This window comes from Stylophora pistillata, chromosome 6 (genome assembly GCF_964205215.1).
Source record: "Stylophora pistillata chromosome 6, jaStyPist1.2, whole genome shotgun sequence".
NCBI classification, from domain to species: domain Eukaryota; kingdom Metazoa; phylum Cnidaria; class Anthozoa; order Scleractinia; family Pocilloporidae; genus Stylophora; species Stylophora pistillata.
This window is the reverse complement of record NC_142524.1, coordinates 28,239,813-28,267,390: the sequence shown is the minus strand read 5'-3', so window position 1 is coordinate 28,267,390 and position 27,578 is coordinate 28,239,813. Positions and strand designations below refer to the sequence as shown.

The window sequence follows — 27,578 nt, the reverse complement described above, 5'->3', positions numbered from 1 at the left end:
CGCGATAGGAAAAGAGGGTTTCTTTCGTGGGAGGTAAATGTTCAGAACATTTGATCAAAACTTCCACTCAACGCTGATTTTTGTCTTCTTAGGAGCCCCACTGCGAGTATGTAACTGACGCAATATAGCAGCGCACGAACTTTAATTTAGTTGCACGCGCGGCCTGGTAACATCAGCGCGCGACCTTTAATTTAGACGCACACGCGTATCGCAAGCGCTCACGAAAGCGCCGCGACAGCCCGCAAGCTGTCTAAAGGTTAGTTGTTTTCTTTTTGTCATCAGTTGACGCAAGATCTTTCAACTGAAAGCGAAGTTTTAGCCGCCGTGCTCAAACCTTTTTAATTGTTCTAGTGATAGCAGCACCAAGGTAAATATTTTTACGAATTTTTAGTTTATTTCATTAAGCAATTCGTATTCTTCTTTCTTTAATTGTGATTTCTCATTTTGTGAAGTAAGTTAAGACTTAAAATTTAGTTTAAGCGAAAGTTGCTTACGACATCGTTGTACCGTTAATTGTAAAGCCTTGGTCAAACGGCGCATGATAGTCGATGATAGTTGATTCTCTTCAAACTATGATCAACTATCACCGACTATCATTCGCATGGTCAAACGGCCAAAAAAGTTCGTGATAGTTGATGATAGTTCACCGGCAGTCGCGCGAGCAAAGTCACGCGAGCAGATAGTTCCAGGCTCTTTCCGCATAAAATGTGAACACTAATATGGCTTCGCGTGAGACAAACAAACTTGTTGAAGTGTGAATTTACGACTAAAGAGGGCGGCAGCTTGCTTACTAGTAATCGATTTGTTGGAGGAATGTAGGTCTATTAGACGTAATATCAGGTCATTACTCCATCTCGCCGTTGAACGCTTAGTGAAGCGCTGTTTTTTCGGCGGTGTCTCTTCGAATTCCTGCGAGTTGACGCTTTCTCCAGATTCTTGGTTTTCAATATTTTCTTTCTCATTATTATTATCTTGGGTATAAAACGAATTTCTGAAGCTGAAGCTGAGCCTCGCGAGGAGCTTTTGGCGACCATTTTAAACGAGCCCGCCGATTTTCGGGAGAAACAGCTGACAAAAAAACTATCATGAACTATCATACGAGTGGTCAAACGAGAAAAACTATCATCGACTATCATGAAGAATTTGAACAAGCTCAAAATGAATGATAGTGAACAACTATAAACCGAAGTGGAGGTGGTTGGTGGTGGATATTTACCGAGCCGCTTCGCGGCTCGGTAAATATCCACCGCTAACCACCGACACTGAGGTGAATAGTTGTTTTAGTATATACTAAAACAGTGAGATAATATACACCACCGTCGTTAATTTGAGTGATTTCTTCGCTTGTCACGGATGCAAACAGGGACGCCATTTTTTCCCGAGTTGCTCGGAGGTAAATAGCAAAGGATATTCGGAGTTTGACTAGCCAATCAGAGCACGCCTTCAACGCTATCCACTGTTTTAGTATATACTAATTGGTGATAGTCGATGCTAGTGCATGGTAGTTGGTGGTGAAACGGAAGCGCGCGCTTCAACTATCTTCAACTATCATCGACTATCATCAACTATCATCGACTATCATGCGCCGTTTGACCAGAGCTTAAGTTCTTATTTTTCCTTTTTCTTGTAACCATTTGAGTCGCATGAAATGTATTTATATCTGATTATTTACACCATCTGACTTGTAATTTGTTTGTATTTTTATTTTAGTTCTCATGGTGTTCGTTTAAAAAGTAAGAAGTTGAATAAATTTTACGAACATCAGTTTGTGAACGTTGTGATCACTGGAGCAATAAGTATTACGGAATATTTATGGCCAACTGGAGATCTAGAGAAGAAATGCGAGGAAAGGTAAGTCTTTTATCATTTAGTCCAATAACTATAAAAGTTTCGGGTTTTTTAGGAAAGGAGCGGAAAACTTTAAATTTACGAACCGATTGTGCAGCTTGCTTTATCAAACTCAGGGTTAAATTGTTTCTCTTGCTACCAGACGTTAAATAAATATTCAAAAGTTTAAGGTAAAATAACTGTTGTACCCAACTTAAGGTATCGAACGGCTAGTGCAGCCAATAAAAGGAAAGAACAAGGATGTGTTTTTGCCAAACTTGATTTACAAGAAAGTATTACTGGTGATCGCCATTGTAACATTGTGACATTTTTTCAGTACTGAAAACGACGCCCGCCAAAAAGATAGAGAGCTGCAAAGACAGGTACTCTGATTTTTTTATAATGTTGTGTAAAAGTAGCTGAGTGCAAAGGAGGTGATCGTCGTAGAGAGGTAGTCACAGTAAGAAAGTGGCCGTTGTAAGGGTGTAGCCTTTTGAGGGAGGCTGCCATTTTAAGCGGCTAACCTCCGTAGGGTAGAGGCCTTAGCATAGAAGTTCTACAGAATTTAGACCTTTATTACGTTCTTCAAAATAAGGTCTTTTAGATGATAATATCAATTTTTGATATCATAATGGTTTTTGTCTTTGCAGAATGAAAGCGCGTCCATAATTCAGCGGGCGTGGCGCAGATTTATATCCAAACTCAGTCCGGTATAAATCTGCGCCACGCCCGCTGAATTGAGCTAATGCGCAAATGAGAAGAAATTGACTCCAAGGTAATTTGATATGGAGTTACACGTTAACCTTTGTAAGGTAGAGGCCTTAGCATAGAGGCTCTACAGAATTTAGACCTTTAGTACGTTCTTCAAAATAAAGTTAATTCTTTTAGATGCTGATATCATATGTTGATATCACGATGCTTTTTGTATCTGCAGAATGAAAGTACCTCCATAATTCAGGCGGTTTGGCGCAGATTCAAATGCAAACTTGAATTTAAGGTACTTTGATGTAGAGTTATATGGTGAATTAAGTCGTTTAGGGTTATCGTGCAATTTCAGTTATACAAAAAAAGAGTAGGATTATTAATAAATAGCATTTGAAAGGGAAGAGGGTTTCACAAGTTGACATCAACAGCTATTTTGAGTAGTATACGGTGAATTCGCCGCATATTTCAGATCATGTCCGCCGGGATCAGTTCAACTTCTAATTCTTCAAAAGTGCTTATGGTGGAATATGATCATATTCACCACCCTAACCGCAAGCAACACTGATGCTTTTGTAAAGCATCCTAACCGAGACTAAGCAAGCAAGATACAGAAGCTAAATCAGTTTTTTTAGCGTTCCTTGGCCCTTGGCGAGAGAGGAGTTTCAATGCATCGATCGTTTAACTTAATCGGGCGATTTTAGTTATTATCTAGATCTGATCCAAGAAGAATAGCTTCATTTTAAAAAGCATTATTTGTTCCCTTTCGACTCCATGATCTTATCAGGGAAATGGGTTCAGAATTCAACCCCATCAGTACATGACTGGTGCTTTTCTTTTGACAGATCAGGGCAGTTGGATTGTTGCAGAAAACTTGGAGGGAGCACCGAACCAAACGAAGGGTGATTATCTTTAGCATTAGTGTTTTGAATTTTTCTTATTTTATCTGCGGTCCATGTTGAACCTTTTATAATAATGCCTATAAGCAAAGAACGTAAATCGTGTACAATGTTGAAATGATCTTAAATTAGAATATTTGAAACTAGAATCTTCGCCTCCCCCCTTAAGATATATTTTGTATTCACGTACGGCGCGCGTGTTATATAATCTAGCGAGAATTGAACTTGGCATTGGTAGTTGATGTGGACAATTTTGTGTACTCGTAACTTAGTTTTTTTCTTACTCTAGCAAAGATGATTTAGTAAGCCATTCTGAATGGTTGATTTTCTGTCATATTGGATACATTTATCAGTATTAAATGTTGGGGCTTCGGTCATGGATGCCGAGCATTTCTTTGTAAAACTTACTCCACCCGTATCAGAAAAGTCTACGCATTGAACAAATAAAATCAATCGTTTTTTTTTTTTTTGTGTTGCTCTTTGCAAAGATGTGTACAAAAAGAAAAGGTGACAAGACGTCCATGTATCCTGACAAAATTCGTCGAGTAGAAAGTCTTTGGAGCTAACCGCCTACCGGTTAGCTCAATGGATAGAGCGCTGGACTGTTGTGCGGGAGGGTGAAGGGTTCGAGTCCCGGCCGGACCAACACTCAAGGTCTTAAAATAATTGAGAAGAATATGCTACCTTTCTATAACATCAAGTAATGGTTAGATATTATAGTCTTCTCGGATAGGGACGAATAAGTGGAAGTCCCGTCTCCTACAGGGTTAGGGGTAGGAGACGTTAATTTCCCACGCACGAGATTACTGTGTGATGGAAGTCCTCCCCTGGGGTGGGATGGGTGGAATGTAATGGGTGGACTACTCGCATGGTTCGCATATGTTCCGTTCTAGTCCTACCCTACTGCGGTAATGCAGTGAAAATGGTTAGAAAGAAAGAGAGAGTGTTGCTGATCGTGATTTTAAGTACCTGGTGAAGGTTCAAAAACTTGGGGAAGGAGGGTTTGGCGAAGCAGAATATTCTGTGAATGCTAATATTGATATTAAGTATACCCCGGTCAGTTACTCAGGAGATCAAAGATACACTGTAGATTAGTAGATCACCTTGCTAAGTCTTCGTTTAAGAGGCTGGATTTGTTTTTACTACTTCTTTATCTTCTCCGCAAAAATGACTGTGAGTTGTTTTTCTCAATTCTCCATTGAAGATAAAATCACCATAGCGACGATAATACTTTCTGCCCTCATTTTTAGAAAAAAAGATAGTAGGGGACCCTTGCAGAAGATTAGGATGACGCCCTTGTTATCACAATGATGCAGTTGAATCCTTTTAATTTAACATGGCACCTTGATAATGACGATAACAAAAATTGTTACAGTGTTTATGCGCTTTGTTTTTGCAATGCTGATAAACTGCACTCAATCTGTGTTACAGATGATAATAGGAGAGCCATATACTTATTCCGTGGAATGGTGGTCCTCTGGAGTAACGTTATTGCAGATGCTATAGCATCTGGAATAGAGTTACTCCAAAGGACCACCAGCTTACTGATCAGGATTGTACAAGTTATATTGCAACTGATTAAACTTAGACATTGCAAACTTGTTTGCGGCGTCAATTAATGATAATGACAGGAGCATTACACTCTCAACTTTTGAGTTTATTTCGAGACTATACACAATAACTAGCCCTATGGAAGGACACAAATGCTTATGAATCAAACTTTTGACAATTATGTAATTATGACTTGTCCATTATCTTTCGTCCCGTGGGAAGAGGACACCCTCCTATGGCAAGCATGGTAAGGGAAGCCAACCAAGAGGGGGGTCTATTTTAAGCTACAAGTGTTTTTTTAAAAAGGTTATGCAACGGAGTACATCAAATGCACAGTGAAAGGGGTTGGAAATCATTCAACGAGGAATTTGGAAGGAAATATGATGTTCGACAATTACGTATAAATCATCAGCCTATTTGAATGGGTTATAGAAACGTTTCAGTCTTTTCTTCGTTTGTGAAATGAGTAAAAGCTGTATGTGACAGAGGATTATATTTCGCATAATATGGCGACTAAAAAGGAAAGGGTCTGGGGATAACTGAGGAGGAAAAAGACCTATAAAGTACGCCTCTCCCCTCCCCTCTGCCTCCCCTAGACTTATGTGGCTTTCACCTAAAAATGGGAGACAGATACGCACAAAGCCTAATTTTCAGAGTACGATTGATTGTGAAATGAGCAGTATGTTTGGAATGATAAATGAAATATTTTCTTTTTTCTGTTTATTTTCCCACGTATCTAGTTATCAGCTACCATTTTATGATGACCAAGAGAGAAATATGTTTGAAAACATCGTGTATACGACCCCTGACATCCCCGATTGGCTGGGAACTGAGGCCAGAGATTGTCTTTTAAAGGTCAGTAAACGAAACCCAAAGTTATGTGATTAAAGTAAATCCATTTATTCCTAGACAAAAGAGAACCTGAAACATTAATTGAACCTTTTTTTCACATTCACAGTAAAGATGTGTTCATGAAAGATTACGGATCAAAATTATTCACGATAAAGTAAAAGGACCCAATGTGCTTAGCGCAGAAACTAACAGAAACCCTTATCAGCAAAGTGTTTTTGAATAAGTATTTTTGGAAACTACCATAGATGGATATTTAACTATTAAATAGTGCAGTTCTCGTAGTATCTCAACTTTAACGAAAGAAATGTTTTATTTCTGTACAAGCAGCTTCTCCGAAAATGCCCAGCTGTTAGGCTTGGTGTTTACAATTACCATTTGCATCCGTTCTTCAGCGGAAAAGAACCCTTAGCAATCACATGTGGTTCATCGGCGCCAAATGCGACAGCAGAGAATGAGGTATGGTGACGTCAGTGTCCAGTAGATCTATGATTGAGTCTTTTGAGCTGTAAGAGGCTTTTTGGAAGATGGTGCATCCTTAAAATGTAGACGTGATTTCTCATATTTTCTCCTTTTATTATAACCTTAAGAGTGTTTGTTTTTTTCCTGTTTAGGGTATCTTTGTTTTTATTTTCTCACCTACAAAAATCGCATTTTTACCGATGAAAAACCCTCCACAATCAAAATCTTTATGCGTAATCACTTGTATATCGTCTTCGGACGAAGGATAATCTCGAAAATTGATCGATATACGCTTCTGTCGAGAAAGATTCAGTCGCTAAACTAAAAACGAGAACCTTGATGTCGTTGCAAATGTTTTTGCAGTACATCGTCTCCATCAGCTCTTCTCAATATTGTATCCGCGTCTTCTCTTCTTTTCTTTAGATTAACCCTATGTCTGGATTTTTCTTTCTTGTCAGACGAAGAAAATGTCTTCCTGGCGGTAAGTGTACAATTCCCGCCTTAAATACTGAATAAAAACAATTTCAAAGCTGGAATGGATAGTTAGCTATAGTAACTGTTTTTCTGCTTAATTTGTGTTCATTGACTCAACCTGACTCCACGAGTGTTACCGTATATAAACTGACCTATTCACCGTACGATAGTTCAGCTGTTTTACCCTCCCCCCCCGACATCAATACGTATATTATCCATACCACTTTCTTTTAGGACTGAGAATGAGAATTTATAACAGGAATTGACCCGAGCGACTGATGGATGGGTGAAATAAGAATGAAAGAATCCTTATGTTCTTAACAAAAACTGCATTGATCCTGAGTTAAATCTAACCGTAGCTTTAGCTAGTGGTAACTCATAGAAGCTTTTATTCACTAATCTAAAGTTTTTCTCCCTTCTTTCCAGATATTCAACTGCAACTAAATAAAATATATTTTGGATCGATCTGTTTAATAATGTGTGTTTCTTGTCCGTGCCTCCTTCTTATAATCGCTGAGCGTCTTTCGCTAACCGTTTCCCCCGCCTCTACTGACCGACATGGTAATAGAGGGGTCAGGTTCTATTTCCCTTTCTTCGTATGATAAAGTTTGATGGTGTTGAGCGTTTTTCCAAAACCTAATTTTTGCCGGGTAGACAAGGACTACTTTCGGATCAGCAGAAGGAGCTTGGGAATAAGTCGCCTGCCATCAATCAGCGGTTGTTTGCGTAATGGCAGACGTTTGAAGTCATGTCGAAAGCTGGACCCTTCTTTCCATCGTTTCTTTGCGAGAATTTATAGACAAGAAAATAACTATATGTCTTTGTGACGACAGTAGGAAAGTTGGATGGGTACGTGTCATCATGATCGACCCAGTGACATACACCGTTGTTCTACAGGAAGGAACAGAGAACTTAAATTCCAAGAAGCTAGGTAAGGTAAGGTAAGGTAAGACTTTATTTAACGAGGGTAACATATGACAGTAATGAAACTGATAAACTAATGGCCCTCGAAAATTAAAATTCGGAAAAAAAAAATGGAATTGTAACAAACGTAACAATATTAGGAATAATTAAAATAAAATAATTTACCTATATACATCATAAAATATTTAAAAATATAAAAAAAAATTACGGGAATAATTTGCTAAGAATTTGATTATCTAAAATTATTTTAAAAAGGGAACGCTTAAAACGTTTTACACTGGTACTCCGTTTGATGTCCACAGTTAATTTGTTCCATTCTTTCGTGGCTCGCACAGCAAACGCTCGACCCCATTCAGAACTTCTCTTAAAACGCGGGCACATTAAGTTTAAATTACAGAAACGGGTTTGTCTATTATGAGTGTCAGAGTTTCTGATAAGAATATCATTTATATATTGCGGGGTATTTCCATTAAGCCGTTTGTAGGTTAGAGCGCATCGATTGACGTAGCTGACTTTTTTTCTGGGACAGGCTATCAAGCGCGTTGTTCTAGAAGAAAATGGAGGTGCCCGTACGCCAAAGATGAATTTTATTGAATTGGAAAGCATGAAAGAGCATTCAAAACATGAAATTGCAGAACGAAAAGGTGATCCGCTGATTGAGTGGCTGACAAAGAATCGAATCCCAGAAACAGAGAGTTCGTAAGACAATGGCGTATTGTCGGTAATGAGAGTTCTTTTCGTGGAACCTCCGTATGATCTTGAAAGCTGTAGATGTAGCCATGAAATCGTGTTAGATCGGATTCAGAAGCTTATACGAGCACGGAAAGATGATAATTTACCAACAATGCTCTTCAGAGATATTTGGAACCAAATATTGCTCCTATTGATGACTTGAAATCTGGGGCTTCAGTTTCCGCTTGTGTTTCACTGACAATGATAGTCTTGCATGTAAGCTTAAGCAAACTAAGTTACATCTGAAATGGTTAGCTCTGCCATTTTGTGATAAAAAAATTTGACACTTTTGAAAAAGTCCATCTAACATGGCCATCACATGTAAGACTAATGTCCTGAAGTGAAATTGTTTCATTGCCAATTGTAAACTACTGTAAATGATCTTAAAAAGGCGTCAGGGGGGCATATTAACCCCTTACACATAAAAATCAAAGGCATATTTTTCATACTGTTCTCTTTACATAACTGATAAAGAGAATATTTTCGAACAATCAAGAACTTCCTTAGTTGGCAATCATCCCCTTTAATCTCACAGCCTATGTATGGTTTGTCTGGCGAAAAATTAGAAGCTGGTCACTCTTAAAGGTTGAAGGGATCCATTTTTTCAGAGTGGGTGGACATTGGGCGACAAAATATAAAGAATTTTTTTTCTTTGCGACTTCCAATTCCACCAATCTTTCATGAACGACATGTATAGAGTGCATCTCTTTGGTTGTTTTGACTAAAATATTTAAAATATAATCCAATGGAGGCATTCAATTGTCTCTTCGTGACCGGTAAACACCTTACAAATAAGGGCATCAATGCTTCTTGAAATCTTCATCTAAAAGTTAAAATTTAATGCTTTGAGGGACCTTGGATCTCTTTATTTTAAGATGAGCCAATAAATATTTATCTTTAAAATTGAGTTGATTAGTTGCTACTATTTCCGAATTCCTGTGAAGGAAAAATGGGGCCAAAAGCCTGAATTTACTAAAAGAAGGCTTAGAAATTAATAATAGACGAGTATCACGATAGGGAAAGAGGAATTCTTTCGTGGGAGGTAAATGTTCAGAATATTTGATCAAAACTTCCACTCAACGCTGATTTTTGTCTCCCTAGGAGACCCACTGGAATAGTCCATGTTTTTGAGCTCAGCAGACAAACATTCACGCGTTCGTTTAGTCATTTCTGTTTCTAGCGCGCGCTTAAAAGATGAAAGGTGCTATTATGACGCAACCCAATTACAAATCAGTGTCGCAAAAACAAACTAGATGCCAAGATGGTTTTTGTTACCCACTGGATTAGTTTGTTTACCTTTGCGAGTATTGCTGAATATTTATGGCCATCTACAGAGAAGAAATGCGAAGAAAGGTAAGTCTTAAACATTTAGTCCAATTTCGATAAAAGTTTCGGGTTGTTAGGAAAAGAACGGAAAACTTTTACGTACCGATTGTGCGGCTTGCTTTATCAAACTGTTAAATTGTTTCCCTTGGTACCAGACGTTAAATCTAATATTCAAAATTTTAAGGTAAAAAAAAGTGCTTAGCCAAGATTAAGGTATTGAACGGCTAGTGCACTCAAGAAAGAACAAGGATGTATTTTTGCCAAACTTGAGTTACAAGAAAGTATTATTGGTGATCGCCATTGTAACATTGTGACATTTTTTTAGTATTGAAAACGACGCCCGCCAAAAAGATAGAGAGCTGCAAAGACAGGTATTCAGATTTCTTTATAATGTTGTGTAAACGTGGGTGATTGTGGAGGAGGTAGTAGTTGTAGAGCGGTAGACACAGTAAGAAAGTGGCCGTTGTAAGGGGGTAGCCTTTTTAAGGGAGGTTGCCATTTAAAGCGGCTAACCTCCGTAGGGTAGAGGCCTTAGCATAGAGGTTCTACAGAATTTAGACCTTAATTATGTTCTCCAAAATAAAGTCTTTAAGATGGTGATATCAATTGTTGATATCATAATGCTTTTTGTCTTTGCAGAATGAAAGCTCGTTCATAATTCAGCGGGCGTGGCGTAGATTTACATCCAAACTCAGTTTTGATTTAAATCTGCACCACGTCCGCTGAATTAAGCTAATGCCCAAAAGAGAAGAAATTGAATTTAAAGTACTTTGATATGGAGTTACATGTTAACAGTCGTAAGGTAGAGGCCTTAGCATGGAAGATCTACAGAATTTAGAACTCTAATACGTTCTTGAAAAAAAGTTAATTTTTTTAGATGCTGTTATCATTTGTTGATATCATGATGCTCTTTGTATCTGCAGAATGAAAGCGCCTCCATAATTCAGCGGGCTTGGCGAAGATTTAAATGCAAACTTGAATTTAAGGTACTTTGATATAGAGTTACATGGTGAATTAAGTCGTTTAGGGTTATCGTGCAGTTTCAGTTATACATAAAAGTGTGAGATCATTAATAAATAGCATTTAAAAGGGAAGAGGATTTCACAAGTTAACATCAACAATTCTTTTGAGTAGTATACAGTAAATTCGCCCTCGCCTCAAATTGGGAGTCACATATTTCTCTCCATGTCCACCGGGCTCAGTTCAACTTCTAATTCTTCAAAAGTGCTTATGGTGGAATATCATCACATTCACCACCCTAACCCTAAGCAATACTGATGCTTTTGTAAAGCATCCTAACCGAGACTAAAGAAGCAAGGTACAGAAGCTAAATCAGTTTTTCTAGCGTTCCTTGGCCCTTGGCGAGAGAAGAGTTTCAATGCATTTAGGACGCCCTTTAGTTGCTGTGCCATTGCGAGGATGTGGCCATTGTAAGAAGGCGGTCGATTTGGCAAGGTGTCCTGTGTAGAGAGGTGGCCCTTCTGAAAAAAGTGGTCACCTTTAGGAAGGCAGCCAGTGTACGGAGATGACCGTTGTGGGTGGGTGACTGTAGAAGAGAGCTGTCGTAGAAAGTACACCTTTATTATGTACTTCAACATGGCCTGACGACTTTAAGATGCAGATATGTGTATGCTGATGTTATCAAAATTGTTGTTGTCTTTGCAGAATAAATGCGCCGAGAGAATCCAAAAGGCGTTTCGCCGCCGTAAACTTAAAATAAAAAAACGAGAAGAGCTCAAACTCCAGGTATGAGATAGTAATGGCGATAGGTACAGAGTTCGTTGGCAAATTTGATCGTTTAACTTCATCGGGCGATTTTAATTTAGTTATCATGTAGATCTGATCCAAGTAGAATAGCTTCTTTTTAAGGCATTATTTGTTCCCTTTCGATTTCATGTTCTTATCAGGTAAATGGGTTCTTAATTTAACTTCATCAGTATATGACTGCTGCTTTTCTTTTGATAGATCAGAGCAGTTGGATTGTTGCAGAAAGCTTGGAGGGAACACCGAACCAAACGAAGGGTTATTATCTTTAGCATTAGCGTTTTAATTTTCTCTTATTTTATCTGTGGTCCATGTTTAACCTTTTATGATAATGCCTATAAGCAAAGAACGCAAATCGTGTACAATGTTGAAATGATCTTAAATTAGAATATTTCAGTTTAAATTACAACCTTCCCCTCCCCCCTTAATATATATTTCGTATTCATGTGCGGCTCGCGTGTTATATAATCTAGCGAGATTTGAACTTGGCATTGGTACTTGGCGTGAACAATTTCGTGTACTCTTTTTAACTTAGTTTTTTTTTTCTTTGTCTATAAAAGATGATTTAGCGAGCCTTTTGATTGGTTGATTTTCTGTAATATCGGATACATTCATCACTATTAAATGCTGGGGCTTCGGTCATGGATGGCGAGCATTCCTTTGCAAAACTTACCCTACCCGTATCACAATTCTACGCATTGAACAAATAAAATCAATGGTTTTTTTTTTTTTTTTTTTTCATATTGATCTATGCAAAGATGTGTAGAAAAAGAAACGGTGACAAGACCTCCATGTATCCTGACAAAATTCGTCGAGTAGAAAGTCTTTGGAGTGTTGATGATCGTGATTTTAAGTACCTGGTGAAGGTTCAAAAACTTGGGGAAGGAGGGTTTGGCGAGGTAGGAGATTCTGTGAAGGTTACTATTGATATTAAGTATACCCCGGTAATTACTCAGGAGATTGAAGATATGCACGCCCTCTGAAAGGCCCTTATAGAATGATTATTTTAAAATTTGACCCATGGTTCAGTCTATTTTCAATTTTTTAATGTCTTGGGGGAAGAAGGTTACCACGATCGATACTGAGTCGTTCGTCGTTTAGAGGACTGGGGATACCGGAAGTAAAGATTTTGTTAAGGACCAACTCGAAACAATGTGACAGTTGTTTAAAAAAAAAAAACACAACGGAAGACCAGCTGCCAGTATACAAAGTGCAGCCAAAGATTTGAGGTATCATGGTTGAAGTAACGATTGAATTAACGTCGCAAATAACTGTTTAAAGTACTGCTAAGTAGAGTCTTTGATGCTTTTCTATCTTCTTCATATTTTAGGTCTCGCAATATTACTGCCGACAAACGCAGGCACATTACGCAGTTAAAACCTTTTTCAAGAAGAATGCTGAACATGCCTCAATGACATTGAAAGAAACGCTCATTCTCCTTCGCTTGGTTGGGAACTCCAGCATAACTCTGTTATGCCGGGCGTTTACCATCAGTGTGAGTGCTTTCTGAAACGTTATTAAGAATACATGCACAATGTTGGCTACAGGGAGAGAAAAACACGTTGATATTTAAGAATGTTTTCCTGGTGAGGCCATAGAGCTTCGTACATAGCACCAGTGGAGTACTCGGGGAGGCAAAAATAATTGTCCTGAGGGCTTCTTTACTGATTTTAAACTGAATGCAAGTTGAGCTTGTTACTGTCTCAGTCAGTTTCTATTTAGAGGGGGGTCTTCAAAGGATTTTGGGGGGTGTACATGGTCAGTTTTTAGGGGAACGGAGAGGGAATCAGTGGTCGTCAACAGAGTACAGAGGAGGAATTATAGAAAACTGATTGCCAATGAACTTCTAATGAGGAAGGATCATAATCATATTAAATACAGCTGTAACGCTGATGTCATTATACTAATTTGAATAACTTTGTTTTACAGCTCACAGAAACAGCCCTAGCGCTGGAGCTTGTTACCGGCGGTGATTTAGCTGGAGTTCTCAAAGCGGAGGGAGGAAGAGTGAGCGAACAACGCGCCAGGTAAGTTTTGTATGAACAGAGATTTTACGCCTGGATAAGGAAAAGGCCTTTAAAATTGACATCCTAGTTGCCACTCCTGCTCATCACATCTTTATCAATCTGCAGGCTTTTTCTATATCGCTGTCAATACATTCACTCTTGAGTTTGTAGACCAGTAGTTGCTTACTTTCTTTTGACTGAGCCCAAATTAGAACTTAGTAAGTCACCTAAGAGTATTCATACGACAACGTCTGGTATTTCAGGTGTTACGCCGTCGATATCGGTCAGGGATTGAAATATTTGTATTCAAAAAATGTCATCCACAGGTATGTTTGTGGTATACTGTATATCATATTGTCTTATTCCGAAGGAAATTTGCTGTTTTCCTCAGAATCGTGGAGCCTTGTGTAAAAAAACACGGACTATTTAAATGAACTTTTCCGTCAAACCAGCTCTCTCGATGGAAAGCGGCTGAAACATAATGTGGCACTTGTTTTTCAGTCTTTTTGGGATCGGAATCGAGAGAGAACGGGTAGAAGATCATTTTTTGCTTGTGTAATAGAACTATCGATGTAAATTGCTCCTGATATAAAGGAATAAACTCGAAAGATGAGTGAAACAAGTTTTTGCAAACTTCTTTTCACTAGAGATATAAAACCGGCAAATATCCTGGTAACCTCAAATGGCCACCTTAAACTGTCAGACTTCGGTCTGAGCGAAGTTGTCGCCTTTACAGTGACTGGCACATGTGGAACTTTTGCATATATGGCTCCTGAGGTACAAGACACTGTAGATTAGCAGATTACCTAGCTAAATCTTGGTTTAAATGGCTGGATTTTTTTTACTACTTCTTTAACTTTTCAGGAAAAATGAGTGTGAGTTGTGTTTTTCTCAATTCTCCATTGAAGATAAAATCACCGTAATGATGATAATATTTCCTCCCCTCAGTTTTAGTAAAAAAAGATAGTAGGGGACCCTTGCTAGAAGATCTTGATAAAGCCCTTGTTATCACAATGACTTTGAAAACACACTCATGCAGTTGAATGTATTTAATATAACGTGGCACCCTGATAATAACGATCACAAAAATTGTTACTGAATTAATGCGCTTTGATTTTTCAATGCTGATAAACTGCACTCAATCTGTGTTACAGATGATAATAGGAGAGCCATATACTTATTCCGTGGACTGGTGGTCCTTTGGAATAACTTTATTCCAGATGCTAACTGGTCAGGTTTGTACAAGTTATATTGCAACTAATTAAACTCAGACATACCAAACTCGTTGGCAGCGTCAATTTAACGGTAATGACAGGAGCATTACACTCTCAACTTTTGAGTTCATTTGGAGACTATACACAATAACTGGCCCTACGGAAGGATACAAATGCTTGTGAATCAAACTTTTGACAAAGAAGTAATCATGACTTGTTCATTATCTTTCGTCCCGTGGGAAGAGGGCACCTTCCCATGTCAAACATGGTAAGGGAAGACTCTACCCGAGACGGGGATCTATTTTAAGCTACAAATGTTTTTTAAAAAGGTTACGCAACGCTGTACATCAAATGCACAGTGAAAAGGGTTGGAAATCAATCAACGAAGAATTTGGAACGAAATTTGATGTTCGACAATTACGTATAAATCATCATCCTATTTGAATGGTTTATAGATACGTTTGAGTCCTTTGTAAGTTTGTGAAATGAGTGAAACCTGTATATGACAGAGGATTATATTTTGCATACTATGGCGAATGAAAAGGAAAAGGCCTGGGGATGACTGAGGAGCAAAACAACCTAAAAAGCATGACTCTCCCCTCCCCTCTGCCTCCTCTAAATTTATCTGACTTTCACCTAAAACAGGAAGACATATACGCATAAAGCCTAATTATTATAATATGATTGATTGTGAAACGAGCAGTATGCTTTGAATGATAAATGAAATATTTTCTTTTTTCTGTTTATTTTCCTACATACCTACTTATCAGCTACCATTTTATGATGACGAAGAGAGAAATTTGTTTGAAAACATCGTGTATACGACCCCTGACATCCCCGATTGGCTGGGGACTGAGGCCAGAGATTGTCTTTTAAAGGTCAGTAAACGAAACCCAAAGTTAAGTGATTGAAGTAAATCAATTTCTTCCTAGACAAAAGACGACCTCAAACATTAATTGAACCTTTTTTTCACATTTAAAGTAAAAGATGTGTTTATGAAAGATTGCGGATCACAATTATTCACGATAAATTAAAAGGACCCAATGTGCTTAGCGCAGAAACTAATAGAAACCCTTATCAGCAAAGTGTTTTTGAATAAGTATTTTTGGCAAGTACCATAGATCGACATTCAACTAGTGAATAGTACAGTTCGCGTAGTATCTCAACTTTAACGAAAGAAATCTTTTATTTCTGTACAAGCAGCTTCTCCGAAAATGCCCAGCTGTTAGGCTTGGTGTTTACAATTACCATTTGCATCCGTTCTTCAGCGGAAAAGAACCCTTAGCAATTACATGTGCTTCATCGGCGCCAAATGCGACAGCAGAGAATGAGGTATGGTGACATCAGTATCAAGTAGATCTATAATTGAGTCTTTTTAGCTGTAAGAGGCTTCGTGGAAGATGGTGCATCCCTAAAATGTAGACGTGATTTCTCATGTTTTCTCCTTTATAACCTTAACAGTGTCTGTTTTCTTTTGCTTGTTTATGGTCTCTCTGTTTTTTTTTACCAATGAAAAACCCTCGACAATAAAAATCTTTATAAGTAATCACTTGTGTATCGTCTTCCGACCAAGGATAATCTGGACCATCGACCAGGCTATCGAGCCAATTTTCCACGCCAAATGATCGATTTACGTTCCTGTCGAGAAAGTTTCGCTAAACTAAAAACGATAACCTTGATGACGTTGCAAATGTTTTTACAGTACATCGTCTCCATCTGCTCTGCTCAATATTGTATCCGCGTCTTCTCTTCTTTTCTTTAGATTAACCCTATGTCTGGATTTTCCTTTCTGCTGTCAGACGAAGCAAATGTCTTCATGGCGGTAAGTGTACAATTCCCGTCTGGAAAACTGAATAAAATCATTTTTAAAACCGGGTCCCCATTTTGTTCCTCTCTGGGATCGATAGTTAGCCATAGTAATTGTTTTTCTGCTTAATCTGTGTTCATTGATTTAACCTGACTCCACCAGTGTTTTAAACGAAGTGGTAAATGTTACGGGTCAGGAGCGCGGGAAAACAGCAAACAGTTCTGTATTTGATTGGCTGAGAGAGTAACACCAGTTTTCTTGGCAACAGATATTTTTAAATCGCCATCTTTAGTTCACACAAAAATGTGGTGATAATAGGGCCCTTAATGGGTATCGTATTATTTGGTTGTGAGAGGTAGTTGCTCTGACCGAGGAGCTACCAATCTAAAATGGGAGATCAAAAGGTGCGTGATCGATTTTTCGAGCCATGGTTGGAATATTTCCCTTTAAGTTATTTCGTTCACTCATAACTGAATCAATCCATCCAATATTTCAGTTTTTTAAATTGATATTGAATCAGTTCGTTTCCTTTTTTAAACTTGTATTTTTTTCTTGATCTAGGATGACACCTCTTCAGATGGATTATAAATGGTTTCGGATTTCCTAAACCTTCGTCAAAGTAGACGTGAAGTTATCAAAGTGAGGGAATGAGCAACTTTTGTTAAGAAAAAGTGCAGCTTTAATGACTCTGAAGTGATTATAAGAATCTTTTTTCGTAAATGAACTGACCTATTTCCCCGTATGATAACCCAAGTATTTAACCCTTCCCCCCCCTTGACATCAGTACGTATATTTTCCATATCGTTTTCTATAAGCACTGGCAAGGAGAATTTATATCGGGAATTGAACTGAGTGGAGTGTAAGTTGGTCTGAGATCATAAGCGTGATTTCAAAATCGACCGAGTGACTGATGGATGGGTGAAATAAGAATGAAAGAATCCTTATGTTCTTAAATCTAACCGTAGCTTTAGTTAGTGGTAACTCATAGAAGCTTTTATTCACTAATCCAAGGTTTATCTCTCTTTTTTCCAGATATTCAACTGCAACTAAATAAAAAATATTTTGGATGGATCTGGTTAATGTGTGTTTCTTGTTTATGCGTCCTTCTTATAACCGCTGAGCGTCTTTCGTTAACCGTTTCGTTCGCCTCTACTGACCGAGATGGCAATAGAGGGGTCAGGTTCTATTTCCCTTTTTTCATATGATAAAGTTTAATAAAGGTGAGCGTTTTACCAAAACCTAATTTTTGCTGGGTATGACAGGCTTCCTTCGGAGCAGCGGAAGGAGCTTGGGAATGAGTCGTCTGTTATCAATCAGCGGTTGTTTTCGTAATGGCGGACGTTTCAAGTAATGTCGAAAGCTGGACCTCTCTTCCTAGTGTTTCTTTGCGAGAATTTATAGACAAGAAAATAACTATTTGTGTCTGTGACAACAGTAGGAAAGTTGGATGGGTACTTGCCATCGACCCAGTGACATACACCGTGGTTCTACAAGAAGAAACAGAGAATTTAAATTCCAAGAAGCTAACTTTTGTTATGGGACATGCGATCAAGCGTGTTGTTCTAGAGGAAAATGGAGGTGCTCGTCCGCCAAAGATTAATTTTCTTGAATTGGAGAGCACGAAGGAGTATTCTCAAGATGAAATTGTGAAACGAAAAGGTGATCTGATTGAGTGGCTGACAAAGAATCGAATCCCAGTAACTGAGAGTTCGGAAGACAGTGGCGTATTGTCGGTAATGGGGGTTCTTTTTGTGGAACCTCCGTATGATCCTGAAAGCTGTAGATGTAGCAATGAAATCGTGTTAGATCGCATTCAGAAGCTTATACGAGCACAGAAAGACGATGATTGATCAACAATGCTCTTCAGAGATATTTTGAACCAAATATTGCTGCTATTGATGACTTGAAATCTGAGGCTTTGCCGCTTTTGTTTTAGTAATAATGAGTCTGCTTGTAAACTGAAGCAAACTAAGTTATAACTGACCTGGTTAACTCTGCCATTTTGTGATAAACAGCTAAGACCAATGTCCTTAAGTGAAATTGTTTCATTGGCAATCGTAAACTACTGTAAATGATCTTAAAAGCCTTCAGGGGGCATATTAACCCTTTACACATAAACACCAAGAGGCATATTCTCCATACTGTCCCCTGTACATTACTGATAGAGAGATTTTTTTTTTGAACAATTAAGAGCTTCCTTAGTTGGCAATCAGTGGAGGTGTGGTGACCTCATGGTTGGTGTGCTCGACTCTGGATTGAGTGGTCCAGGTTTGAGCCCTAGCTGGGGACATTGTGTTGTGTTCTTAGGCAAGACACTACTCTCACAGTGCCTCTCTTCACCCAGGTGTTTAAATGGGTACCGGCAAATTTATTGCTGGGGGGTAACCCTGCAATGGACTAGCATCCTATCCAGGGGGGAGTAGGAATATTCCTAGTCGCTTCATGCTACAGAAACTGGAGTTAAGCACCAGCCTGATGGGCCAAGGGCTTGTAAACAGACTTTACCTTAGTTGGCAATCATCCCCTTTAATCTCACAGCCTATGTATGTTTTGTCTGGAGAAAAATTAGATGCTGGTCACCCTTAGAGTTTGAAGGGTTCCTTTTTTTTCACAGTGGGTGCACATTAGGAGACAAAATATAAAGAATTCTTTCTCTTTGCAACTTCCACCAATCTTTAATGAATAACATATACAGAGTACATCTCTTTGGTTGTTTTAACTAAAATATTTAAATTATAATCCAATAGAGGCATTCAAATGTCTCTTGGTGACCAGGAAACACCTTACAAATAAGATCAAAGGTGCTTCATGAAATCTCTACCTAGGGAATTCAAATACAGAACAGGTTGATGGTCAGAAACATGTAACTTCTCCATCTAATATCCATGCATTATTTAGCATGTAGGTGATAAGAATACTCAAACTTATTGGGGATTTGTTATCTTGGTCTAACACCAAATTGTCATTACTAAGTTATGAGGAAGTGTGTAGCAGTCAGATGGGAGAATTTATAATTAAAATCTGGTGTTCCACAAGGTTCCATATTGGGCCCTCTACTCTTTGTTATTCATATCAACAATTTGCTCCACTGCATTAGGATTTGTAATGTGCTTATGTATGCAGATGATACTGTTCTGTTTTGTGCTGGATCTAACTCTTAAGTCATCAAAGACAATCTGAATCAAGACCTGAATACATTGGGTGAATGTCTTCAAGTGAACAGCTTGTTTCTTAAATTATACCACCAAGACTGATGCCATGCTATTTGGAGCTCATTCTAAACTGTCTAAACATAGACTTTGATATTACTTTTCACAGACAAAGTTTAAAATGGGTAAACATGTTGACCTATCTTGGTATTATATTTGATGAGACTATTTCTTGGGCTCCCCACATTCAGTACATTTTATCTAAAGCTAGCAAAAGATTAAGTATGCTATCTCAATTATGAAGAGATTTAACTTGTCATGCTGCCAACACTTTATATCTATCATTTATCCGTCCAATTTTTGACTATGGCGACACTGTATGGAACTGTTGTGGAGTGGGCAATGCCAGACTGCTGGATAATTTTCAAAGAAGGGCATCCAAAATTGTCTCAAGATCTATGGATAGTGACAAAGCTTTAATGGATCTTATATGGCCTGAGTTACAGTCAAGAAGAGATGAACATACTTTTAAATTTGGTAATAAATGCATTTCTGGTAACTGTCCTCAATTTTTTAAGCAATATTTCAATTTTAATAATACCAGAACAAGACAGAGAAATTTACTTCATTTGCCTCGCATTAGAACTGAAACAGCCAAGAAATCTTTTTATTATCATGGATGTGTTGTTTATAATACTCAAGTTAATTAGAATTTTCTATAATATTTTATATTAAATAGATTGTTTTGTGTGTATTTATAGATTATTATACCATCATCTATATATAGATTTTTATAGTATCGTTCGATAGTTAGATAGCACATATGATATTCTTGCTGCCGTTATTATTATTATTAGTAGTGTTATTTATATTTATTTTTGTATTGTGTATTGTATTTATCTTAGGATCCTATTCATCAGGGCTCCTATTGATAGCAGAGCTTAACGTTCTGATGGGACTAGCCTGGTGTTTGGATTGTTATTATTTTATTTTAAATAAAGGTGTCCTCATCATCTTGGGACTTAAAGGCTTAGTTTCACCCATTCAGCTTTGCAGCTGTTTGTTATTGTTTTGAAATGACAATCTCATTTCTGATTGGCTCTTTGCTTATTGCAACACATACTTGATAGTATAGCTGGCCAGTATCGATTTTTATGAAAGAGAAGTTGAATTACCCAACAAACTCTTGACCCCATAATTTATAACAACTTTCCACTGAATAATTAACCCTAATTTAATTATTAAACTATGAAAACCCCCTATGCTTTGTCTAACAATAGCATTGCTCAAAATGAATATTTTTTGAAAAACTAAAAGCTAACCCTTAAACAAGGACTGGAGAGAGAAGCACATTTAATAAAAGCTGCATATAATAATCCGATTTACACATAAAACACCTTCAACTTATAAGAACTTTCCTCCTCATATTACTTCATCACAATATATGATTAACTCTATGATTATTAAGTGATTGGATAAAACAGTAGACTTTACAATAGATTATGCAAATTGTTATAAGAACATACACCATAAACAACAATTTGTTTCCATGAGAGGTAAGTAATGCCACCAAGGATAGCTGTACCCTCAAAGATGGTTGTATAAAATTTGGATTCCTGCAGTGCAAGTGTTACCTAAAATTTCATGCCAAATTGTTGATAATGGTAAAGACTACTAGAATTTGAAATCACTCTTATTAATCATAACACTTTTCTCTGCTCAAAAGTATGGCAGATTTATCAGTCTGGTGAATAAAATGCCCCACTAACACCAGAAAAACATGTTCTGTTCAACTGTATAAAGGCTGATAGTTTCGAAAGAAACTGTTTGGGGCTGCGTCGGTGGGAGTAACAAAATAATTTGGATATATCAACAAAGTTGAAATGGTAAATTGGCCACCGTAATGATTACAAAAGCTGACGTTTCGGCAAAACAGGCAGAAGACTAGGTGACCGATTCCGAAAACACCTTCGAGATGTGGAAAGGAATGACAAGGGCACATCGAAACCAGTCGCTAGACATTTTAATTTACCTAATCATTCTAAGCAACATATGGCAATCTGCGGTCTTTCCTTGCACTTAGGTGGCACGGAAAGTTGTAAAAATCCTGAACAAAAGCTCATCTTTCAAACCGGCAGTCTAAATCCCACAGGGATCAACAAACGCTTTTCATTCCCCTAATTTATTCATGTTTTTCTCGTTGCCATGCTCCCACCAATAACGTAGCTCCATTTTCTGCCTTTAAAAGCACACACAACCCACAATTCCTCTATTCGCTCCGACGAAGGGCTAACGCTCGAAACGTCAGCTTTTGTAATCATTACGGTGGCCAATTTACCATTTCAACTTTGTTGATATATCCAAATTATTCTGTTCAACTGTGTTTCACAGAATGAAAATCAGAAAGAGAAAACAAAAAACCTGAATTTTCCACATATATACAAAGTGCTAAATTTGAAGACAACAAACATTGGTTTAAGCAAGCTTCAATAAACAAAACAATTTTTTACACCATTTTTAACATGTTTAAGCTTTGGTGGGAATGGGATATAAGAAGATAACTTCTCATTATGAATGAAAGACTGCAAAACTTGTAGCATAGTAACATAATCATTGTAACATAAGATATGTAGTTTTGTCTTACGATGGAATAAAGACTATTATCATTATTATTATTAAAACTGAGTTTTAAAATTTTTTCTTTAGGAGGGGGGTACACTTGGCAAGGTTTCATAGAAGCAGTGCACCTAGTATTCCTAAATAACAAACATCTTTCACTCAGAATGTGTCCAGGAAAAGTATTGTCAATGGCAGATTCATCCTATCTTGAACAAAGGAGAGAATTGAAGGATGCTTTTCAAAATCTTTTCTCCCATCTTTCTGCCTTCTCAATCCATTTTATGGACAGACTTTGGATTTACTTTAAGATTTTGAGCGATACCTAGCATACACTCGCAAAAATAGAGCCACAAACACAATAATCACACCAAACACAGCTTGAGCTGTCAGAGGGTGGTTATACAGGATACAAGACAGAAGTATGCTCAGCATCATCCGCGTGGTCATGATAATGGTGAAGACAATTGGACCAAATGATTGAATGGTGTAAAAAATAAACAGCTGTCCTGTTGCCGACATGAAAGACAACAATATAGCATGGAATGCAAACTCTGGGTGACTTAGTGCGAACCAAACTGAGGACAAGAAGCTACCACCTTCAATCATTGACCACATTGTAAACAAACTGGAAAAGAGATTAGTCCCTAACATCATCTGCATGGAGGACATCTTGTATTGACTGAAAAGTTCTGACTGCCAATTGGAAGTGAAACTGTCAAACGCCATATACCCCAAGAGAATAACAGCACCTGAAAATGTTGTAGCTGCAGCAGTGCGCTTTCCAGATGGATCAGCTGCCAAGAGAAAGAGGCTAACCCCACCAGAAAGGAGAACTGCCACAACATATTCATAATATTGATACGTTTTCTTTGACACTATTTTCCCCATGATCATAACAGGGATTATTTTTGATGCTTTACACAGGACTTGCGTTGGAAAACTGACAAATTTCAGTGCCTCATACTGACACCAGCTGCTCATGATGTTTGAAAAGGAAGAGTATGAATACTTGTACAGTGGAGCGGTGTGACGTGGTTGTCGTGTGAATACTATGTAAACAAGGGCTACAGTCAAAGCCAAAATGCGGTTAATGAATACAAGGAACTGAGAGTTTTGGAATTTCACAGGTTCAACTGTCCCATCAGCCTTATGTTCCTCATAAGTTCTTGTCATAATTCGTTCCTGTAAGACTCCCCATGTGAGATAAGATATTTGAAGGCCTCCAGCACAAAAAAGAAGCTTGACAGTTGTCTGAGAAAAACCTGCAGGTGGAGCAGGGTCTTCATTTGGAGAGCTTGGTTTACTGCCACCATCCTCAATGCTTGAAGTAGCCGGTGGTGAGCCAAACACACAAAGCTGGACAGAACGGAAGAGGCAACCTGTTCCTGTAAGCAGAAAACAAATAGAAAACCATAAATATCTTAGTAATTTGGATATATCAACAAAGTTGAAATGGTAAATTAGCCACTGTAATGATTACAAAAGCTGATGTTTCGAGCGTTAGCCCTTTGTCGGAGCGAATAGAGGAATTGTGGGTTGTGTGTGCTTTTAAAGGCAGAAAATGGAGCTACGTTATTGGTGGGAGCATGGCAACGAGAAAAGCATGAATAAACTGGTGGAATGAAAAGCGTTCGTTGATCCCTGTGGGATTTAGACTGCCGGTTTGAAAGATGAGCTTTTGTTCAAGATTTTTACGGCTTTCCATGCCACCTAAAAGCAAGGAAAGACCGCAGATTGCCATGTGTTGCTTAGAATGATTAATTTATTCATGTTTTTCTCGTTGCCATGCTCCCACCAATAACGTAGCTCCATTTTCTTCCTTTAAAAGCACACACAACCCACAATTCCTCTATTTGCTCCGACGAAGGGCTAACGCTCGAAACGTCAGCTTTTGTATTCATTATGGTGGCTAATTTACCATTTCAACTTTGTTGATATATCCAAATTATTTTGTTACTCCCACCGACGCAGCCCCAAACAGTTTCTTTCGAAACTATCAGCCTTTATTCAGAAATATCTTAGAATTGGCATGTACATACCCTCGTGGGTTTGTTACAAACCCACATAATGACCAGTGTTCTCCTTTATTTTTAACATAACCATTAAAAGAAATTCTCAAACTGGTAACTGGGGCAATCCATTCACCTGAATTTACCCTTTTTCAAGATTTAGACGAAATTTTAGGTCGTAATAATAGGTAAAGTTTACTGGTCAATGCCTGAAAAGAAAGACACTGAATGACCAGCTCCCTGTCGCCATAGCAGGTCAGTAAGAGCATTACATGAGGAAAGGTCAAGTTCCATTTAAGTTTACATCCCATTTAAGCATGGATTCTTGTCAATAAATATTTTCACCACAACTCTTGGTAGCTTTTTTAAAAATACAATTTAAGATAATCTTTTTCAGCAATCAAAATGTCCATTCCACTGCTAGAATATTTTGTATATTCCCATAAAAAACAAAAAGTAAGATTTATTTATATGAGTAACCAGCATCTAGTTTTTTTTCTTTTCACCCCTGAATCAAACAACAAGGTCACAAGAATAAAGACTGGTCACCAAGGTCTCTGGTATTACACAAATTCTCCCAGTCAGCACCTTTTGAAATGTATAGACAGAGTATGGAGAATATGCATACTGATGGTTGGGTGGAAAGGATTATATAGCATGGTCTGCACTTATGCAATAATGAATCGAGCAGTCTCCACAGTAATCTCTCTCACATAATGGTATTTATTTCATAAACCTTTTTCTGATGCTCAACCAAACATTTTAATAGCCTATTATCATTTCCATAGAAACTTCAATCTGGGCATTTTTACATTTGTTTGGGTTTACAGGGGGAAAAAATGGTACAATGAATATATGAAGTTCATATATTTTGAACTGCGGTATTAAATATGTATGATGCACGATCCTTCGCAGTAGATAGTGCTATTTATGCAATAGCGAAAATCAGACCTGAAAAAAAAAATCAGGCCTGTTCGGGATTCGAACCACTGACCTCTGCGATACTAGTGCAGTGTTCTACCAATTGAGCTAACAAGCCAACTGGCCTGATTTTTTTCAGGTCTGATTTTCGCTATTGCATAAAGAGCACTATCTACTGCGAAGGACCGTGCATCATACGTAAAAAAAAATGGTCTTGGTTCACTAGCTGACCTCAAGAAGGAAATTCATGAGGTACACCTCCATGGCAGTTATACTCCTTTTTGTCCATTCATATTGCCTGAGGGTTTCTCTACCCGATTAAACTGAAAATTGTCTGTTATTTTCTACCAAAAGAGAAAAACTGCGAGGTAATTTGTATCCACGAAAAAGAACGTAAACGGTTACATGGGCAATGCTCGTCAATGGTTTCCTGAGGGTTATTAGAGGAAACATGAATTCAGTAAAAATAGGCTATTCAATTATCGCTTGTCTCAACAGACACTAGTGGGCAGCAGATATGTTTGAAAACCTGTTCAGAATGAGAGGAGCTGATCTTTCTTGACAAATACTCGCTACTTTCCACCCACAAGCGGGAAGCACATGGTACAGACAATCAACATTAGCTTTCCAAAACTACTGTCTGACCTTTTAATACCGCAGAGACTTAAGAATCCTTACACGTATACGTGAACCTTTAGACTTACCGCTTCGTTCGTTGAAGTTTGAGTTCTTGAGCATACGAATAATGAAAGCCCCGGGTATGATAATGGTCGCATACCCGAGAAGATTCCATGACAGATTCATGATCCAGTTGTCACTAGCAGAAACTTCACGGCCACCCTCTTTAACGTTTACTCCTGGGTCACTCTCAGTATTTTCTGCGTTTTCATCTCCTGTCACTTGAACGCCGTATATTGCTACAGAAAGTAGCAAAACTAGTGAACGCACAACGCTAATAGCGTGAACCCCACGAAACATCTTGAATTTTGGAACGAGATTTGCGAAATCGTGCTTGATAGTCAACACTTCAGACACTGCGGTCGTTCTTAAAAGCTACGAAAATCCTCTACAAACCATTCAAAAAGGTAGGATTTTCATTTCATATTGAATATTCATAGCACTGCACTTTGCCACGTACAAAACTATTGACCACCGCCATGACAGCAAATTCTCAACAGCAAGCATGACCGTTCGGGTCCAGTTTCCGCATCCATTTTCAATCCCCCGATGCCTTGCAAAACGCTAACAGAAAAGAAAAGAAGAAAAAAGAAAAAAACGAAAAACGAAGAGGAAAGAAAAGGAAATTGGAACGTGAATGAAAGGTAGGAAAAGTCTACTAATACGATAAATCCATGTTGAAGAATGTTTTTTTTCCATTTTTTTCTATTTCTCCTGCAAAAGTTTGCGATGACCACCCCCCAGCAATTTGCTTCCTGGTGCAGTATGCGATAATTTTATCGACCCCCACTGGCCACTAGACACTGAATTAGCTAAACAATCTACAGCTCGGGCGGCTCAAGCGCACAAATAACACTTTTAACGATGAGCTATTCAAATGCAACAAGAAGCTACTTCAAAAGGAAATAATCTTTCGTTCCCGGAATGATAACTGTAGGGGCGTTTTCGCCCGTCAGATGTCCATTACGTTCATAATGCATTTTTTCTCAGTTCTAACCAGTTAGAAGCATTAAACCTGAAATAACATTTTTTACTTCAAATACTACTGCTCTATTTCTTTTTACGAACCTCATCTGCTTATTCCTGTTTTCAATATGTTTACCTCGGCCATCTGCTATCGTTCTAGTGATTGCGATCTGGTTTTACCGAATGACCCTATCATATGACTAGATTTTGTTACGAGCCCCTTTTTTTTTTTTTTTTATTTCTTATTTTTATTCCTGCTATTCACACACTGGAAGAAAAAAAATGCACAAGAACAGCCAAAGCCGGAGGCTTAAATGGCCTAAGGTCAGCAAGAAGACGTGAAGAATTTACAGGAGTAGAAGAAAGCTTTAACTAAAATAATTACAATACAATTAAACCAAGAAAGAAAAGGTCAGTCAGAAAAAAAAACAACTTACAATTGCGATACAATACTTGGCAACTAGTTTAAATATTTAAACGAATAATAATAAATTCCTATAAACCACACAAACAGATACAAACAAATACACCTAACTATAGTCCCATAAGGTATACAGATTATGCGTAGGCTAATTAACCACTCAGAGAAAAATACAGTCTTAAGTTTTTTTTATTATGGTTGCTTACTGCGAGATTATTGCGCACAGATAACGGAATATCATTCCAAACAATAGGAGCTTGCCAAGTGATAGCAAGTTG

At 38.0% G+C, this 27,578-nt stretch overlaps 4 protein-coding genes, 1 long non-coding RNA gene and 1 pseudogene across 5 annotated transcripts; 5 read left to right on the top strand and 1 right to left on the bottom strand.

Annotated features, from left to right (window-relative positions):
• The first annotated feature begins 114 nt into the window (after positions 1-114).
• On the top strand, positions 115-7,229 carry LOC111329092 (protein kinase C delta type). Its single transcript, XM_088725637.1, has 9 exons — positions 115-367; positions 1,711-1,851; positions 2,165-2,210; positions 2,762-2,824; positions 3,375-3,431; positions 5,720-5,834; positions 6,159-6,287; positions 6,749-6,771; positions 7,191-7,229. Exons 6-9 carry the CDS (start codon positions 5,757-5,759, stop codon positions 7,210-7,212), a joined length of 252 nt encoding a protein of 83 aa, XP_088581763.1. The 5' UTR covers positions 115-367; positions 1,711-1,851; positions 2,165-2,210; positions 2,762-2,824; positions 3,375-3,431; positions 5,720-5,756; the 3' UTR covers positions 7,213-7,229.
• A 264-nt stretch (positions 7,230-7,493) lies between these two features.
• LOC148729260 (gem-associated protein 6-like) lies at positions 7,494-8,583 on the top strand (annotated as a pseudogene).
• A 1,086-nt stretch (positions 8,584-9,669) lies between these two features.
• On the top strand, positions 9,670-11,498 carry LOC111329124 (uncharacterized). The gene is made up of 4 exons (XR_002694677.2): positions 9,670-9,773; positions 10,072-10,117; positions 10,670-10,732; positions 11,412-11,498. It is a non-coding gene; the product is annotated as an uncharacterized LOC111329124 (long non-coding RNA).
• Positions 11,499-11,715: 217 nt separating this feature from the next.
• On the top strand, positions 11,716-17,803 carry LOC111329122 (protein kinase C delta type-like). Its single transcript, XM_088724572.1, has 12 exons — positions 11,716-11,768; positions 12,269-12,409; positions 12,841-13,005; positions 13,440-13,537; positions 13,780-13,842; positions 14,164-14,293; positions 14,671-14,751; positions 15,501-15,608; positions 15,934-16,062; positions 16,493-16,552; positions 17,099-17,176; positions 17,570-17,803. Exons 2-11 carry the CDS (start codon positions 12,269-12,271, stop codon positions 17,123-17,125), a joined length of 1,002 nt encoding a protein of 333 aa, XP_088580698.1. The 5' UTR covers positions 11,716-11,768; the 3' UTR covers positions 17,126-17,176; positions 17,570-17,803.
• Positions 17,804-17,843: 40 nt separating this feature from the next.
• Positions 17,844-20,704, top strand: LOC111329093 (gem-associated protein 6-like). Its single transcript, XM_088724573.1, has one exon. The coding sequence runs from the start codon at positions 17,869-17,871 to the stop codon at positions 18,385-18,387; it is 519 nt and encodes a 172-aa protein (XP_088580699.1). The 5' UTR covers positions 17,844-17,868; the 3' UTR covers positions 18,388-20,704.
• A 318-nt stretch (positions 20,705-21,022) lies between these two features.
• Positions 21,023-26,435, bottom strand: LOC111329125 (adenosine 3'-phospho 5'-phosphosulfate transporter 1). The gene is made up of 2 exons (XM_022933737.2): positions 25,940-26,435; positions 21,023-23,690 (listed from the first exon to the last, which is right to left on the bottom strand). Exons 1-2 carry the CDS (start codon positions 26,211-26,213, stop codon positions 22,609-22,611), a joined length of 1,356 nt encoding a protein of 451 aa, XP_022789472.2. The 5' UTR covers positions 26,214-26,435; the 3' UTR covers positions 21,023-22,608.
• Between the last annotated feature and the right edge of the window lie 1,143 nt (positions 26,436-27,578).